At 39.0% G+C, this 14,839-nt stretch overlaps 1 protein-coding gene across 2 annotated transcripts in view; it reads left to right on the forward strand.

Moving 5' to 3' along the window:
* The window catches only part of INO80 (INO80 complex ATPase subunit), a 143,933-nt gene that overhangs the window by 58,439 nt on the left and 70,655 nt on the right, over positions 1-14,839 (forward strand). For both annotated transcript variants that reach the window (XM_060175111.1, XM_060175110.1), the window contains 6 exons: positions 1,228-1,423; positions 9,561-9,628; positions 11,366-11,575; positions 12,012-12,092; positions 12,854-12,949; positions 14,706-14,765. In XM_060175111.1, the coding sequence (XP_060031094.1) occupies positions 1,228-1,423; positions 9,561-9,628; positions 11,366-11,575; positions 12,012-12,092; positions 12,854-12,949; positions 14,706-14,765 (711 nt within the window). The remainder of the gene's footprint in view (positions 1-1,227; positions 1,424-9,560; positions 9,629-11,365; positions 11,576-12,011; positions 12,093-12,853; positions 12,950-14,705; positions 14,766-14,839) is intronic.

The raw sequence follows: 14,839 nt of genomic DNA on the forward strand, positions 1-14,839 counted from the left end.
TTTATCCACTGCTCCACCACCCGGACCATTGCCTATTTCTTTTGAGTCAAGCTAGTGAACTTGTGTCTTTGCACAGAAGAATTATGTATTATTGAGTTATTAAATATTTGGTACTACTTATTCTCTGAGTTCAGGTGCATTTGAGTGTTAGTCACAGTTGATGAAATTTTACAAGCAGCTTAGCTTATGATTCAGGTACTTTCTGCTGGTTTTCTCTCAGTCTGAAAGTAGAATGTCTTTCTTTGGTAGGTTATCTATTTGGTCTGTGAATGTTTGGTTTATATGGAAACAATTTGCCTTGGTAGAAATTCTTATCCTTCAACATCTTTTATATGTCTACTCGTACTAAAAATACACATCTTCTCTTTACATTCAGAAACACAGAAATAAATATTTTAGACAACAGCTTAGTGGAGAAAAGACTTGGAAACATAGATGTTTATTAGGCCATAAATGAAACTTAGTCCACTTCTTTAGTACCATTGACTTGATTATGATAAAATAGTGCCGTAGCCATTTGTACCTTCCTAAAGGTGAAAGGTTTTATAATAGCTAAAATATTTGTTTTTTTTTAAATTTGCATTATCTTTATTTATTGGATAGAGACAGCCAGAAATCAAGAGGGAAGGAAGTGATAGAGAGGGAGAGAGACAGAGAGACACCTGCAGCACTGCTTCACCACTTGCAACGCTTTCCCCCTACAAGAAGGAAAAGCTCCTTGGGGGGTCGAACCTGGGTCCCTGAGCACTGTAACATGTGCGCTGAACCAGGTGTGCCACCACACAGCCCCCTCAGCTAAAATATTTGTTAATTAATAGTATGAAAACTACATATAAATTTGAATTATCTTACTATTACTTTTTTCTTTTTTTAAGGTTTTTTTTAATATTTATTTTATTTATTTATTCCCTTTTTGTTGCCCTTGTTGTTTTATTGTTGTAGTTATTATTGTTGTCGTTGTTGGATAGGACAGAGAGAAATGGAGAGAGGGGAAGACAGAGAGGAGGAGAGAAAGATAGACACCTGCAGACCTGCTTCACCACCTGTGAAGCGACTCCCCTGCAGGTGGAGAGCCGGGGTTCGAACCGGGATCCTTATGCCGGTCCTTGTGCTTTGCGCCACCTGCGCTTAACCCGCGGCGCTACAGCCCGACTCCCATCTTACTATTTCTTAAATGTAATTCGTGATTTGGCTCTTGTTCTCACTTTGGTTTTTCTTCTCCTCTAGGCCAAGAGACAACAACGAAAACTGAACTTCTTAATCACCCAGACAGAATTATATGCCCATTTTATGAGTCGCAAACGAGACATGGGTCATGATGGAATCCAGGAAGAAATCCTGAGGAAACTGGAAGACAGTTCTACCCAGAGACAAATTGACATTGGTGGAGGGGTGGTAGTTAATATCACACAAGAGGACTATGGTAAGTTCTAAATGAAGAACTAGATGAGGTGAATACACTTTTTTACATCTAAGAATAGACATTATTCTTGCCAGATTTTTTTTGTTTTTCATTATTTTTTGCTGCCAGGGGTTTTGCCAGTGCTTCAAGATTACTTGATGTGGACTTTTTTTTTTTTTTTTTTTTAATAAGGGTGAGAGACAGATAAGGAGAAAGAGTAGAGGAAGGAGAGACACCATAGTACTGTTCCATACTGTGTAGGCACTGCTGTGTAGTAGCTAGAGGCTCAAACCAGGTTATCGTTGTGCTTGGTCAGATATGTGCTCTACCAGGTGAGCTGTCTGTTCACCCAAATTCTTGCCAGTTTTGTCTTGATCAATAGGTAATACTGATCTTTGAGGGGGTGAGGGAGATTTTTTTTGCATTTGAGTAGGGAAAGTGTGACTGTTTCTAGCAAAATAGGCATATTAACTTATATCAATAGCCAAGGAGGTTGCTTAATGGGTAGAGTGCAAGACATAGCCCTGAGTTTCACTCCTGGCACCCCATATGCCAGTGTGATGCTCTAGGGCATGTGTGTTTAATTTTTTAATGTAACTTAAAGACTTTGAATAGAAGAAGTGAATTTTGAGTACATTTTTATACTTGATTTGTTAGTAAAGTGTATTAAATCAGAAGAATTCATTAAACGTTTCAACAGAGAAGATGATCTCTTAGAATATGATTCTTCATTATGCAAGTCAAATGTAAAAGTCTGTTTAGTGAATTTTTTTTACCATTTTTTTTACTTTATTTTTATTTTTATTACTTTTTTTTAAATTTATTTCTTTATTGGGGAATTAATACTTTACATTCAACAGTAAATACAATAGTTTGTACATGCATAACATTCCCCAGATTCCCATTTAACAATACAACCCCCACTATTTCATCATTTTTCATGGACCTGTATTCTCCCCACACACCCACCCACCCCAGAGTCTTATACTTTTGTGTAATACTCCAATTCCATTTCAGGTTCGACTTGTGTTTTCTTTTCTGATCTTGTTTTTCAACTTCGGCTTAAGAGTAAGATCATCCCATATTCATCCTTCTGTTTCTGACTTATTTCACTCAACATGATTTTTTCAAGGTCCATCCAAGATCGGCTGAAAACGGTGAAGTCACCATTTTTTATAGCCGAGTAGTATTCCATTGTGTATATATACCACAACTTGCTCAGCCACTCATCTGTTGTTGGACACCTGGGTTGCTTCCAGGTTTTGGCTATTACAAATTGGGCTGCCAAGAACATATGTGTACACAGATCTTTTTGGATGGATGTGTTGGGTTCCTTAGGATATATCCCCAGGAGGGGAATTGCAGGGTCATAGGGTAGGTCCATTTCTAGCCTTCTGAGAGTTCTCCAGACTGTTCTCCACAGAGGTTGGACCAATTGACATTCCCACCAGCAGTGCAGGAGGGTTCCTTTGACCCCACACCCTCTCCAGCATTTGCTGCTGTTACCTTTTCTGATGTGTGACATTCTCACAGGAGTGAAATGATATCTCATTGTTGTCTTGATTTGCATTTCTCTGACAATCAGAGACTTGGAGCATTTTTTCATGTGTTTCTCGGCCTTTTGGATCTCTTCTGTGGTGAATATTCTGTCCAAGTCCTCCCCCCATTTTTGGATGGGGTTATTTGTTGTCTTGTTGTTGAGTCTGGTAAGATCTTTATATATGTTGGTTATTAAACTCTTATCTGATGTATGGCATGTAAAGATCTTCTCCCATTCTGTGAGGGGTCTCTTGGTTTAGTTAGTGGTTTCTTTTGCTGTGAAGAAGCTTTTTAATTTGATGTAGTCCCATAGGTTTATACTTGCTTTAGTCTTCCTTGTAATTGGATTCATTTCATTGAAAATGTCTTTAAAATTTATGCGGAAAAAAGTTCTGCCAATATTTTCCTCTAAGTATCTGATAGTTTCTGGTCTAACATCCAAGTCCTTGATCCACCTGGAATTTACTTTTGTATTTGGTGAAATACAGTGATTCAGTTTCATTCTTCTGCATGTTTCAACCCATTGTTTCCAAAACCATTTGTTGAAGAGACTATGCTTTCCCCATGTAATAGTCTGGGCCCCTTTGTCAAAGATTAGATGTCCATACGTGTGGGGCCTCATTTCTCGGCTCTCAATTCTATTCCACTGGTCAGTGTGTCTGTTCATGTTCCAGTACCAAGCAGTTTTGATGACAATGGCCCTATAATACAGTTTGAGATCTGGGAGTGTGATGCCTCCGGTTCTGTTCTTTTTTCTCAAGATTGTTTTGGCAATTCTAGGTCTTTTCTGGTTCCAGATAAACATTTGTAGCATTTTTTCTATTCTCCTAAAAAATGTGCTTGGGATCTTGATGGGGATAGCATTAAATTTGTAGATGGCTCTGGGTAATATATTCATTTTGATGATGTTAATTCTTCCAACCCATGAACATGGAATATCTTTCCACTTCTTTGTGTCTTTTTCAGTTTCTTTGAGTAGTGACTCATAATTTTCAGTATACAAGTCTTTCACTTCTTTGGTTAGGTTTACTCCTACATATTTTATTGTTTTTGTTGCTATAGAAAAAGGAACTGATTTCTGGCTTTCAATTTCTTCTAACTTAGTGTTTGCATAGAGGTATGCCACTGACTTTTGAATGCTAATTTTGTAGCCTGACACCTTACTATATTGCCTGATGATTTCCAAAAGCTTGTTGCTGGATTCCTTAGGTTTTTCCATGTATACTATCATGTCATCTGCAAATAAGGAGAGTTTGACTTCTTCTCTTCCAATCTGTATCCCTTTAATTCCTTGCTCCTGCCTGATTGCTATGGCAAGAACTTCCAACACTATGTTGAATAGTAATGGTGATAGTGGGCAGCCCTGTCTAGTACCTGATCTGAGGGGAAATGCTTCCAGTTTTTCACCATTGAGTATGATGTTGGCTGTAGGTTTGCTATATATAGACTCCACTATCTTCAGGAATTTTCCATCTATTCCCATTTTTTGTAGTGTTTTGATCATAAAGGGATGCTGTATTTTGTCAAAGGCTTTCTCTGCATCTATTGATATGACCATGTGGTTTTTGGTCTTGCTTTTGTTGATGTGGTGGATCACATTGATTGATTTACGTATATTAAACCAACCTTGCATGCCTGGGATAAACCCTACTTGGTCATGATGAACAATCTTTTTGATATACTGCTGTATCCGGTTGGCTAGAATTTTGTTCAATATTTTCGCATCTATGTTCATCAGAGATATTGGTCTGTAGTTTTCTTTTTTGGTTGTGTCCCTGTCTGCTTTTGGTATCAGGGTGATGTTGGCTTCATAGAAGCTGGCAGGGAGTATTCCAGTGTCTTCAATCTTCTGGAAGACTTTTAAAAGTAGAGGTATTAGTTCTTCTTTGAAAGTTTTGTAGAATTCATTTGTAAAACCATCTGGTCCAGGACTTTTATTTTTGGGAAGATTTTTGATAACTGTTTCAATTTCATTAGCTGTGATGTGCCTGTTCATGTTATCCACTTCCTCTTTACTTAGTTTTGGAAGTTGGTAGGTATCTAGGAAATCATTCATTTCTTCCAGGTTCTCTAGCTTGGTGGCATATAGTTGTTCATAGAAGCCTCACATGATATGTTGAATTTCTGCAGTGTCTGTTGTGATATCTCCTCTTTCATTTATTATCCGATTTATTTGGGTCTTCTCCCTTTTTTGTTTTGTGAGTCTGGCTAAAGGTTTGTCGATTTTGTTTACTCTTTCGAAGAACCAACATTTACTTTCATTGATCTTTTGTATGGTTTTCCTATTCTCAATGTTATTTATTTCTGCCCTAACTTTAGTGATTTCTGTCCTTCTGGTTGCTTTAGGATTCCTTTGTTGTTCTTCTTCTAGGTCTTTAAGATGTGCAATCAGGCTGTTTATTTGTGCCTTTTCTTGTTTCCTAATGTGTGCTTGTATAGCTATGTACTTCCCTCTCAGGACTGCTTTAGCTGTGTCCCAAATATTTTGATAGCTTGTGTCTTCATTTTCATTGAGCTCTCGAAACATTTTGATTTCTTCCTTTATTTCCTCTTTGACCCAGAAGTTGTTAAGAAGTGTACTGTTGAGCTTCCACATTTTGGGACTGTTACTAATCTTTTCTTGATTGTTAAGTGTTAGTTTAATTCCACTGTAGTCTGAAAAGATGCTTGGGATGATTTCAGTGCTCTTGAATTGGCTGATGCTGTCTTTGTGGCCTAACATATGGTCTATCCTTGAGAATGACCCATGTGGATTTGAGTAAAATGTGTATTCCAGTTTCTTGGGATGAATGACTCTGAAAATGTCCAATAGTTCTAGTTTATCTATCTCTTCATTTAGCTCCCTTATGTCTTTACTGATTTTCTTCCTGGATGATCTGTCAAGTTGAGATAGTGGGGTGTTGAAATCCCCTACTATGATTGTGTTACTGTTAATATATTGCTGTAGCTCTTTCAGTAGAAGTTTGATGTATTTAGATGGCTTCTCATTGGGTGCATAGATGTTAATAATTGTTAAGTCCTCTTGATTGACTGATCCTCTGAGCATTAAGTAGTGTCCATTCCTATCTTTTTTAATCTTATCTATTTTAAAGTCTATCATGTCAGATATGAGAATAGCTGTTCCTGCCCTTTTTTGTGGGCCATTGGCTTGAATGATAGTTTTCCATCCTTTCACTTTAAGTCTGTGTTTGTCTTGTTGAGGTAGGTGAGTTTCCTGTAGACAGCATATTGTTGGGTTGTGTTTTCTGATCCATCTTCCTACTCTGTGTCTTTTAATAGGTGAATTCAGGCCATTGACATTTATTGATATCAAAGATTGAAGATATTTTAATGCTATTCTTGTAGAGTTTTAGAGTGTTTTGATATATGTCCTATTTGTGGTGGTCTGGTTGTTTATAGGAGACCTTTCAGAACTTCTTTCAGGGCAGGCTTGGTGATGGTTGATTCCTTCAACTGTTGCTTGTCTGAGAAGGTTCTGATGCTTCCATCTATTCTGAATGACAGTCTAGCAGGATATAGCATTCTTGGCTGAAAGCCTTTCTCATTGAGCACTCGATAGATATCTTGCCATTCTCTTCTGGCCTGTAGTGTTTGTATGGAGAAGTCTGCTGCTAATCTTATGGGTTTTCCTTTGTAGGTGACTCTTTGTTTTTCTCTTGCAGCCTTGAGGATCCTTTCTTTATCCTTATTCCTTTCCATTCTAAGTATGACATGTCTTGGTATCTTTAGGTCTGGGTTAATTCTGTTTGGGACCCTCTGGGCTTCTTGAATCTTTATGTCTTTGGTGTTGTCTAGACTAGAGAAATTTTCAGCTATTATGGCCTGGAGAATGCTTTCTTCCTCTCCTTCTCTTTCTTCCTCTGGTAAGCCAATAATGCGTATATTGTTTCTTTTGAAGTCATCCCATAGGACTCTGTTGTTGTTTTCAGCATCTCTTAATCTCTTTTTGAGATCTCTTACTTCTTTTTTAGTTGTCTCTAATTCATCCTCAATCTTGCTAATTCTGTTTTCAGCCTCATAGATTCTATTCTCTCTGCCCTCTACTGCTTTCTGGAGTTCATCTATTTTGTTGCCCTGCTCTGATACTGTTTTAGCTTATTCAGTTAGTTGCCTTCTTAGCTCAGGGATTTCAGCTTTCAGCTCTCTAATAACCAACCATGAGATAATTAGAATTTTCTTCCATATTCTCATTTGTTGTTCCTGCATTTCTGATTACAATTTTTTCAAATTCTTTACTTACTCCTGTTATTATTTCCTTAGCTAATGTTTGGATGTTGAACTCGTTGTTTTGTGCTTCACCCTCTGGAGGACTTTTAGCTGGACTCTTGTCCTGGTTCGAGTCTCCAATATTTTTTCTTGTTTTAACCATTTTATATATGTTAACAGTTTTTTCAATCCCTGAGTTGGAGCTCAGTGGTGTAAAAGCCTCTTTTTTTTCTTTCCCTGTAGGCTATGGGAGCCTGAGGGCTTTTAAACTATCAATAGGCTTTTTAGCTTAATCACTGACTCCTGACCAAGAGATAAAGCAGGGTGTGGCAGAGATAATCCAGTGGTTATGCAAAGAGACTTTCACAACCCCTCAGCTATGCCACAGAGGTATAGGTCTTCTCCTGAGTTTCCCGGTTAGATCTCTGTCCCCTGGTGTTCCTCTATGTTGCTGCTCCAGATTCTGAGGGTAGTAGCAATGGAGACTCAGAGTTGCACTTAGTGAGTCTCTGGGGAGTCCTCTCCTCCCTTCAGCTGTCCCCTTGTTCTGGAGCAGACTGGAGGTGGTGTCTCCACTGATAAACTGTTGAACTGTTAGCAGCCACTTAATCTCTCCTTAGGCCCCTCTCTCCTCTCTGTCACCAGCCACGCGTGTTTGTACTCACGGGTGATTTACTGGGTTCCTGTGGTCATTCTAGTCCTGTCTTGTTTCGGTCCGGGTGGTCTCCTTTGGTATTCCTAGTTGACCCGGGAGAGGAGAAGAGAGGAGAGGAGAGGAGAGGAGAGGAGAGGAGAGGAGAGGAGAGGAGAGGAGAGGAGAGGAGAGGAGAGGAGAGGAGAGGAGAGGAGAGGAGAGGAGAGGAGAGGAGAGGAGAGGAGAGGAGAGGAGAGGAGAGGAGAGGAGAGGAGAGAAAGAGATCTGCTGCTCGTAGCTCCGCCTCCGGAAGTCGAATCCGTGAATTTTTTTTTATCACAAGGAGAGGGAGGAGTTAGAATGCATGAGAGGAATCAGAGAATAGCAGGACCATGCTGAACTCAGAATGAAGGTCAGTGCTTCAAAATAGCTTGCATTTCTTTTTCTGAAGTAGTTTCAACATAAACATATTTTTTTTAAAAAGTGTGAATACTTGGTTTCCTGTTGTTGGCTTTTTTTTTTTTTTGCCTCCAGGGTTATTGCTGGGGATCGTGCCTGCACCATGAATCCACTGCTCCTGTATCCCTTCCCCCCCTTTTGTTGCCCTTGTTGTTGTAGCCTTGTTGTGGTTATTATTGTTGTTGATGTTGTTTGTTGTTGGATAGGACAGAGAGAAATGGAGAGAGGAGGGAAGACAGAGAGGGGGAGAGAGATAGACACCTGCAGATCTGCTTCACCGCTTGTGAAGTGACTCCCCTACATGCAGGTGGGGAGCCAGAGGCTTGAATTGGGGTCCTTAGGCAGGTCTTTGCGCTTTGCACCATGTGCGCTTAACCCACTGCGCTACTGCCTGACCCCCCCCCCTTTTTTTTTAATATTGCATTGCCATCTGCATCTTTCAGGTCCAAGCCTGAACTACACTGCATTAAAGGAAGCAGTAGTGCTGTGGTTTCTTTCCCTCTTAGCCTGTCTCATTCTTTTAATCTGAAAAAGTAGATCCAGAGTGGTGAATTCTCAGAGATGACCAAAAGTAAATAAATCCATTATTTTATTATGAGAGAGAGGACTGTAAAGTTATTTAGCTCTAGTATAGTAAGTCGGTACTGAGAATTAAAGCTGTGACTTGTGACAGTCAGTTTTCTCTTAGCAAGCTGAGTTGTTTCCCTGCTTCACGTGCCCTCCCCCCAACACAAATACACAGTTTTGTTTTATTTTGTTTTTGTTTTTAAGATCAAGGGAGAAACAGATATAGCAACAGAGAGGGAGATACATCACCATTCCACTATCCAAGGAGTCCTCGTGGTGCTGTGGTGCCAGCAGTAGACTCCAATGCTGTATGCATGGCAAACCATACACACTACCAACTGATTTTTCTTCCTGCTCCTGGCTTTGGCATTATTTTACTGAGGATACTCAGGGCTTAACAAGACTGGAGTGGTTCTATTTTCTCCCTTCCTTCTTTGCTTTCTTTCTCCCTTTCTTGTTCTATATATATTTTTCTCTCTCTTTCGGTATCTCTCTCATTAAAATAAATAAATAACATAAAAAAAAAAAGACTGGAATGTCATTTCCTAGTGGGTCTGTGAAATGACTTGACCACGGCAATTTTCTGCCTTCATTGTCTAAAGAATTTGAGCCTTCCTACTTCCTTACTCTCCATGACCTAGGGGATAAATAGAAACAGGGAAGGGGGTTAAGGGTCTATATATTTTCCTATGAATTTTACCTTTGATAAAGATCAGTTAATGAAGTGTGATAATATGAAGTTTTCTTTTTCAGATAGTAACCATTTCAAAACCCAGGCTCTGAAGAATGCTGAAAATGCTTACCATATTCATCAAGCTCGGGTGAGCCTTAAGAATCAAAAAGGAGTGGTCCAGGAGGTAGCGCAGTAGATAAGGCTTTGGACTCTCAAGCATGAGGTCCCTAGTTCAGTTCCAGGCAGCATATGTACCAGAGTGATGTCTGATTCTTTCTCTCTCTCCTATCATTTCTCATGAATAAATAAATAAAATTTAAAAAAAAATCAAAAAGGAGGGAGTTGGACAGTAGCACAACAGGTTAAGCGCACGTGGCATGAAACACAAGGACCGGTGCAAGGATTCCAGTTCAAGCCCCCGGCTCCCCATCTACGGGGGGGGGGGTCGCTTTACTACCAGTGAATTCCAAAGCTTGACCCCCAGCATCACATGTCAGAATGCTCGTTTCTCCCCCCTCCACAAGCCCCTGCCTCTCCTATCGTCTCTCATAAATAAAATAAGTCCTTGTTTTGTTTTTAATATTTATTTTAATTTTATATGACAGAGAAATTGAAAGGGAAGGGATGAGTAGGTAGGAAGAGAGTGAGAGAGAGACACAGAAAAGCAGAGACATGTACAGCACTGCTTCACCACTTGTGAAGCTTTCCCCCTGCAGGTGGGAACCTGGGGCTTGAACTCACTTCCTTGAGCATGGCAACATTAGCAGTCAACCAGGTGTGCCACAACCTAGGCCCCAAAAATAAATCGTTAAAAAAATAAATAAATATATTTTTTAAATAAAATTAAATACTGTATTGGAGCCTTTATGTAACTTTGAAAGGGTCCAAATCAAAGGTACACATACACAAAACCTTTTCCCAACCACAGTCAGTTATTTTATGTCAGATTTGTAACAAACTCATTGATGAAGCAAGTAATCTTAATGACTTGGTATATATTCATCAAAAGCATATTAATATGACTTAAAATTTAAATTTATTAGTCATATACATAATGTTTCATATAGTATATTGCATTATCAGAATCCTTGTTCTAATCACTACAAGTTGGATATCTTTTTTTAAAACATACTTTTTAAAAAATTTTTTTTAAATTAATTTATTTGCCCTTTTGTTGCCCTTGTTTTTTATTGTTGTTGTAGTTATTATTGTTGTTATTGATGTCGTCGTTGTTAGATAGGACAGAGAGAAATGGAGAGAGGAGGGGAAGATAGAGGGGGAGAGAAAGATAGACACCTGCAGACCTGCTTCACCGCTTGTGAAGCAACTCCCCTGCAGGTGGGGAGCTGGGGGATCGAACCAGGCTCCTTACACCGGTCCACTTAACCCGCTGTGCTACCACCTGACTCCCACAAGTTGGATATCTTTTTTTTTTTTTTTCCCTCCAGGGTTATTGCTGGGCTCGGTGCCTGCACCATGAATCCACTGCTCCTGGAGGCCATTTTCCCCCCTTTTTGTTGCCCTAGTTGTTGCAGCCTCGTTGCGGTTATTATTGCCATTGTTGATGTTGCTTTGTTGTTGGATAGGACAGAGAGAAATGGAGAGAGGAGGGGAAGACAGAGAGAAATGGAGAGAGGAGGGGAAGACAGAGAGAGAGGGGGAGAGAGAGACAGACACCTGCAGACCTGCTTCACCGCCCGTGAAGCAACTCCACTGCAGGTGGGGAGCCGGGGGCTCGAACTGGGATCCTCCGTGCGCTTTGCGCCATGTACGCTTAACCCACTGCGCCACCGCCCGACCCCGCAAGTTGGATATCTTATCATCTTGAATTTCGTTTTTCTTTTGTTCTTAGGTTTTTATTTTAATTGTTTTCTTTACTTTCCAGACAAGGTCTTTTGATGAAGATGCAAAAGAAAGTCGAGCAGCTGCCTTACGAGCAGCAAACAAATCTGGCACTGGATTTGGGGAGAGTTACAGCCTGGCAAACCCATCTATCCGGGCTGGTGAAGATATTCCACAGCCCACAATTTTTAATGGCAAATTAAAAGGTTATCAGCTGAAAGGCATGAATTGGTTGGCAAATCTGTATGAACAGGTGAATTTTAGAACTATAATACTGCTCTTTTATTTATCTCTTCTAAAGTCATGGGCTCGTTGTATTATGAAATGTATATTAAATTGTGTTTCATATGTCATCCCTACTGAAATGCCCTAACTTTTGATAGGAGTCAAAAAGATTTCTCTGCATTTATAACATAGAGATCCATTAAGGAATATTTGCATTGTATGTATAGTTTGTGTTAGTTGGGCTGGTTAAACCTGATTTACTTTTGTGCCTTGGCTAGAGTTGAACTGACTTTAGCTTATTTATTATGGTGTGTAGTTGTAGTGGTAGAGTTGATAAAAGGGATCATTACTGCAGTGTGTAATAGTGCTTAATCTGGATAGCCTAGTCACTTCTGTTTAGGCAATAGTTTACCCTTATGTAATGTAATGGGAGGAGTGTTGACTTTATATATTTTCCTCTGTAGGGTATTAATGGCATTCTTGCAGACGAAATGGGTCTTGGTAAGACAGTGCAGAGCATTGCTCTCCTGGCTCATCTGGCTGAGGTAGGTAGATGCAATCTTGCCATCTTCCTCTTTCTGGATCCTAGGGTCTTTTTCTCTTGAGAATCAGCAGTCACTTACAAAGCACTTGTGTTAGCATAGTGCAGTGTAAATATGATCCTTACCTTCAAGACCTTTATAAGATGACAAAATGTGGTAAAACATTTTGGCTTTCAAGAGGACTAGAGTATTTTTAAGTATAGGTGGTTTGAAATCCATAAGCCCTTGAGTGGTTTGAAATCCACAACCCCTCCACCCTTCTTTCATTCAGTGTTAACAGGGTGGTGGCAGAGATCAACTGCAATGAGATCAAAACATGAATTCATACCCCAACTCGGCATGCTAGCAGTGTAGTCTTGAGCAATTCACATGATTCTACTGTGCTAACTTGATGTAACTCTCTGAGGTTTAATTCCTTCTTTGGGAATGTGGAAGATTTTGTGGGAGTTAAATGAGAAAGAAAACATGTCTAAAATATAAGATTCATACCAATTAAATAATAGTAAGACAATTTAATTGTAATTAAACCTAATAATAGGCTAGAGGGGAATACCAGTAAGGAGAGGGAGTAATTCTTTGTGATTTTTCTCCCCCTAAAGTATAACTTTCTTTCTGTTATTATTATCATAGAATGTTAGTACTAAGTGTGAAGGTGTGATAGGCTCCATTCTCTTGTTAGAATGCATTTTCTCTTAAGTTGCTTTTACCCTTAGTTAATAATTTTGAGTTAAATACCTTAGACTGACCCAATTTTTCTGTTACAGAGAGAGAACATTTGGGGACCTTTCTTAATAATTTCACCTGCTTCTACACTTAACAACTGGCACCAGGAGTTCACTAGATTTGTCCCTAAATTTAAGGTAAATAACCAGTTCAACAACAACAAAAATGCTGCTGTTCTTTAAAATAGACTTTCTAACTAATCTTTTCCTGCCTTCTTAAGCCGATCATCATTGTTTCCAAAGACCTTGCATACATTCCTTATAAAAATTACTGATGGGAGTATTGAGAGGGAGCATGTTATATTCTTGCATTTTATAAGAAGAGCCAAAATTCAGTGTGAATTATTTACTGCATGAATTGATGCTCCTAGTCAGACTTCCATAGCAGAAAAGATCAGAGCATATATCCTGTAACTTATGACATTGCTGTCACCTCAAATATATTAATTTCCATGGCATCCCAAAACTAGATCCTGATCATGATTTATATTATTATGTAGATGATGTGAAGCTTTGTTTAAATCGGAGGGATTGAGATTGAGGTATGAAGCAATCAGCAGGGACGTTGATTGGGTCAAGCTGGGTAGGAATGTAGGAATCAACATGACTTAAATAGGTGACTAATTATAGAAAACTTGCAATATAAAAAAGAATGGGTAGCATTTACTGTATTATCTGCAAATAAAAGAAGAAAATGAGTTCAGTGTGTGTGTTTTGTCTCTATAGGGACATAATGATAATGAAGTTGTACAATGTTAAAGATTTAGGAAGATTATATGTATCAGGAGGTATTGACATATATTCTGTGTTTTAGATCTACATAATAGCATGGTTTCTGTGAACTTAAAGGTCATGCAAGTGGGAGGCAGGTAGATTTGTTATTTATGCTTTATAAAGAATCAGGGTTTATGTGGAATTTTCCAACATGAATAATTTTATAACTGTGACTCCGCTTTTGTGCCATAAATTGAAGATTATCAACTGTTGACCAGACCCATGAGAAGTATAATTTTTTGTTTTGTTTTTATTATTTACCAAAACTCTGCTCAGTTCTGGCGTATACTTGGCACTGGGGTTTAAATGTGGGACTTCAAAACCTCAGGCACAAAAGTCTTTTACATGACTTGAGCTGTCTCCCCAGCCCGAGATTAATGAATTTCATCTTGGCTGATTCGTTTTCAGGTTTCTATGAAAAAAGATGAGATCGGAAAAAAAAAATTAAAAGAAAAGAAAAAGATGAGATCATTCTAAGATAATTTGTTGAGCATTTTCTCTGGAGTTTTTTTGTCATAGAATGTGGAGCTCCTTGCCTTTCTTCTCCCACCCCGCTTCCTCCTCCATCCCCACCCCCTGCTTTTTTGTTACTCAAAATGTATTTGAAGATCAGGAAATTGAAAACTTAAGCCTTAACTTTCTACCAAACCGCTTTAGTTTTCAGTAGTTCCTACATTGTCCGATAGATGGCAGTACAGTGCCATGTATTGTCTGGTAACTCTTGACCATACTTATGCTTTTCATTGGATTTTCATTTGCGTGTTGAACTTTTTTTTTTTGATACTATTAAGTAAATATGCTGTGTCAGTCTATCCCGGACACCTATAAAAAGCAGAACCTTGTCCTAGGTTATTTTTTGTTTTGTTTTAATTTCTTAATATTTTGTTTATTGGGTAGAGACAATGAGAATTGAGAGGGATAAGGGAGCTAGTGAGAGAGATACCTGCAGCACTGATTCACTGCTCATGAAGCTTCCCCTTGTAGGTGAGGACTGGGGGCTTTAAGCTGGGTCCTTGCTCATAGTAACAGTGGCTCAACTGAGTGTAATTCTGAATAGCATCTGTGATGCCACTTTTTAGATTAGCAGTAAGAAATAATTATATATTGGTCCTTTTTGCAGGTGCTACCATATTGGGGAAATCCTCATGACAGAAAAGTCATCAGGAGGTTTTGGAGTCAGGTAATGTTCAGTTGACGACCCATACAATGTGTGTGCATGTGCATATATGCAAACATTTCCTCACTTATTTTGAA

Source organism: Erinaceus europaeus, chromosome 16 (genome assembly GCF_950295315.1).
Source record: "Erinaceus europaeus chromosome 16, mEriEur2.1, whole genome shotgun sequence".
Taxonomy (NCBI): Eukaryota; Metazoa; Chordata; class Mammalia; order Eulipotyphla; family Erinaceidae; genus Erinaceus; species Erinaceus europaeus.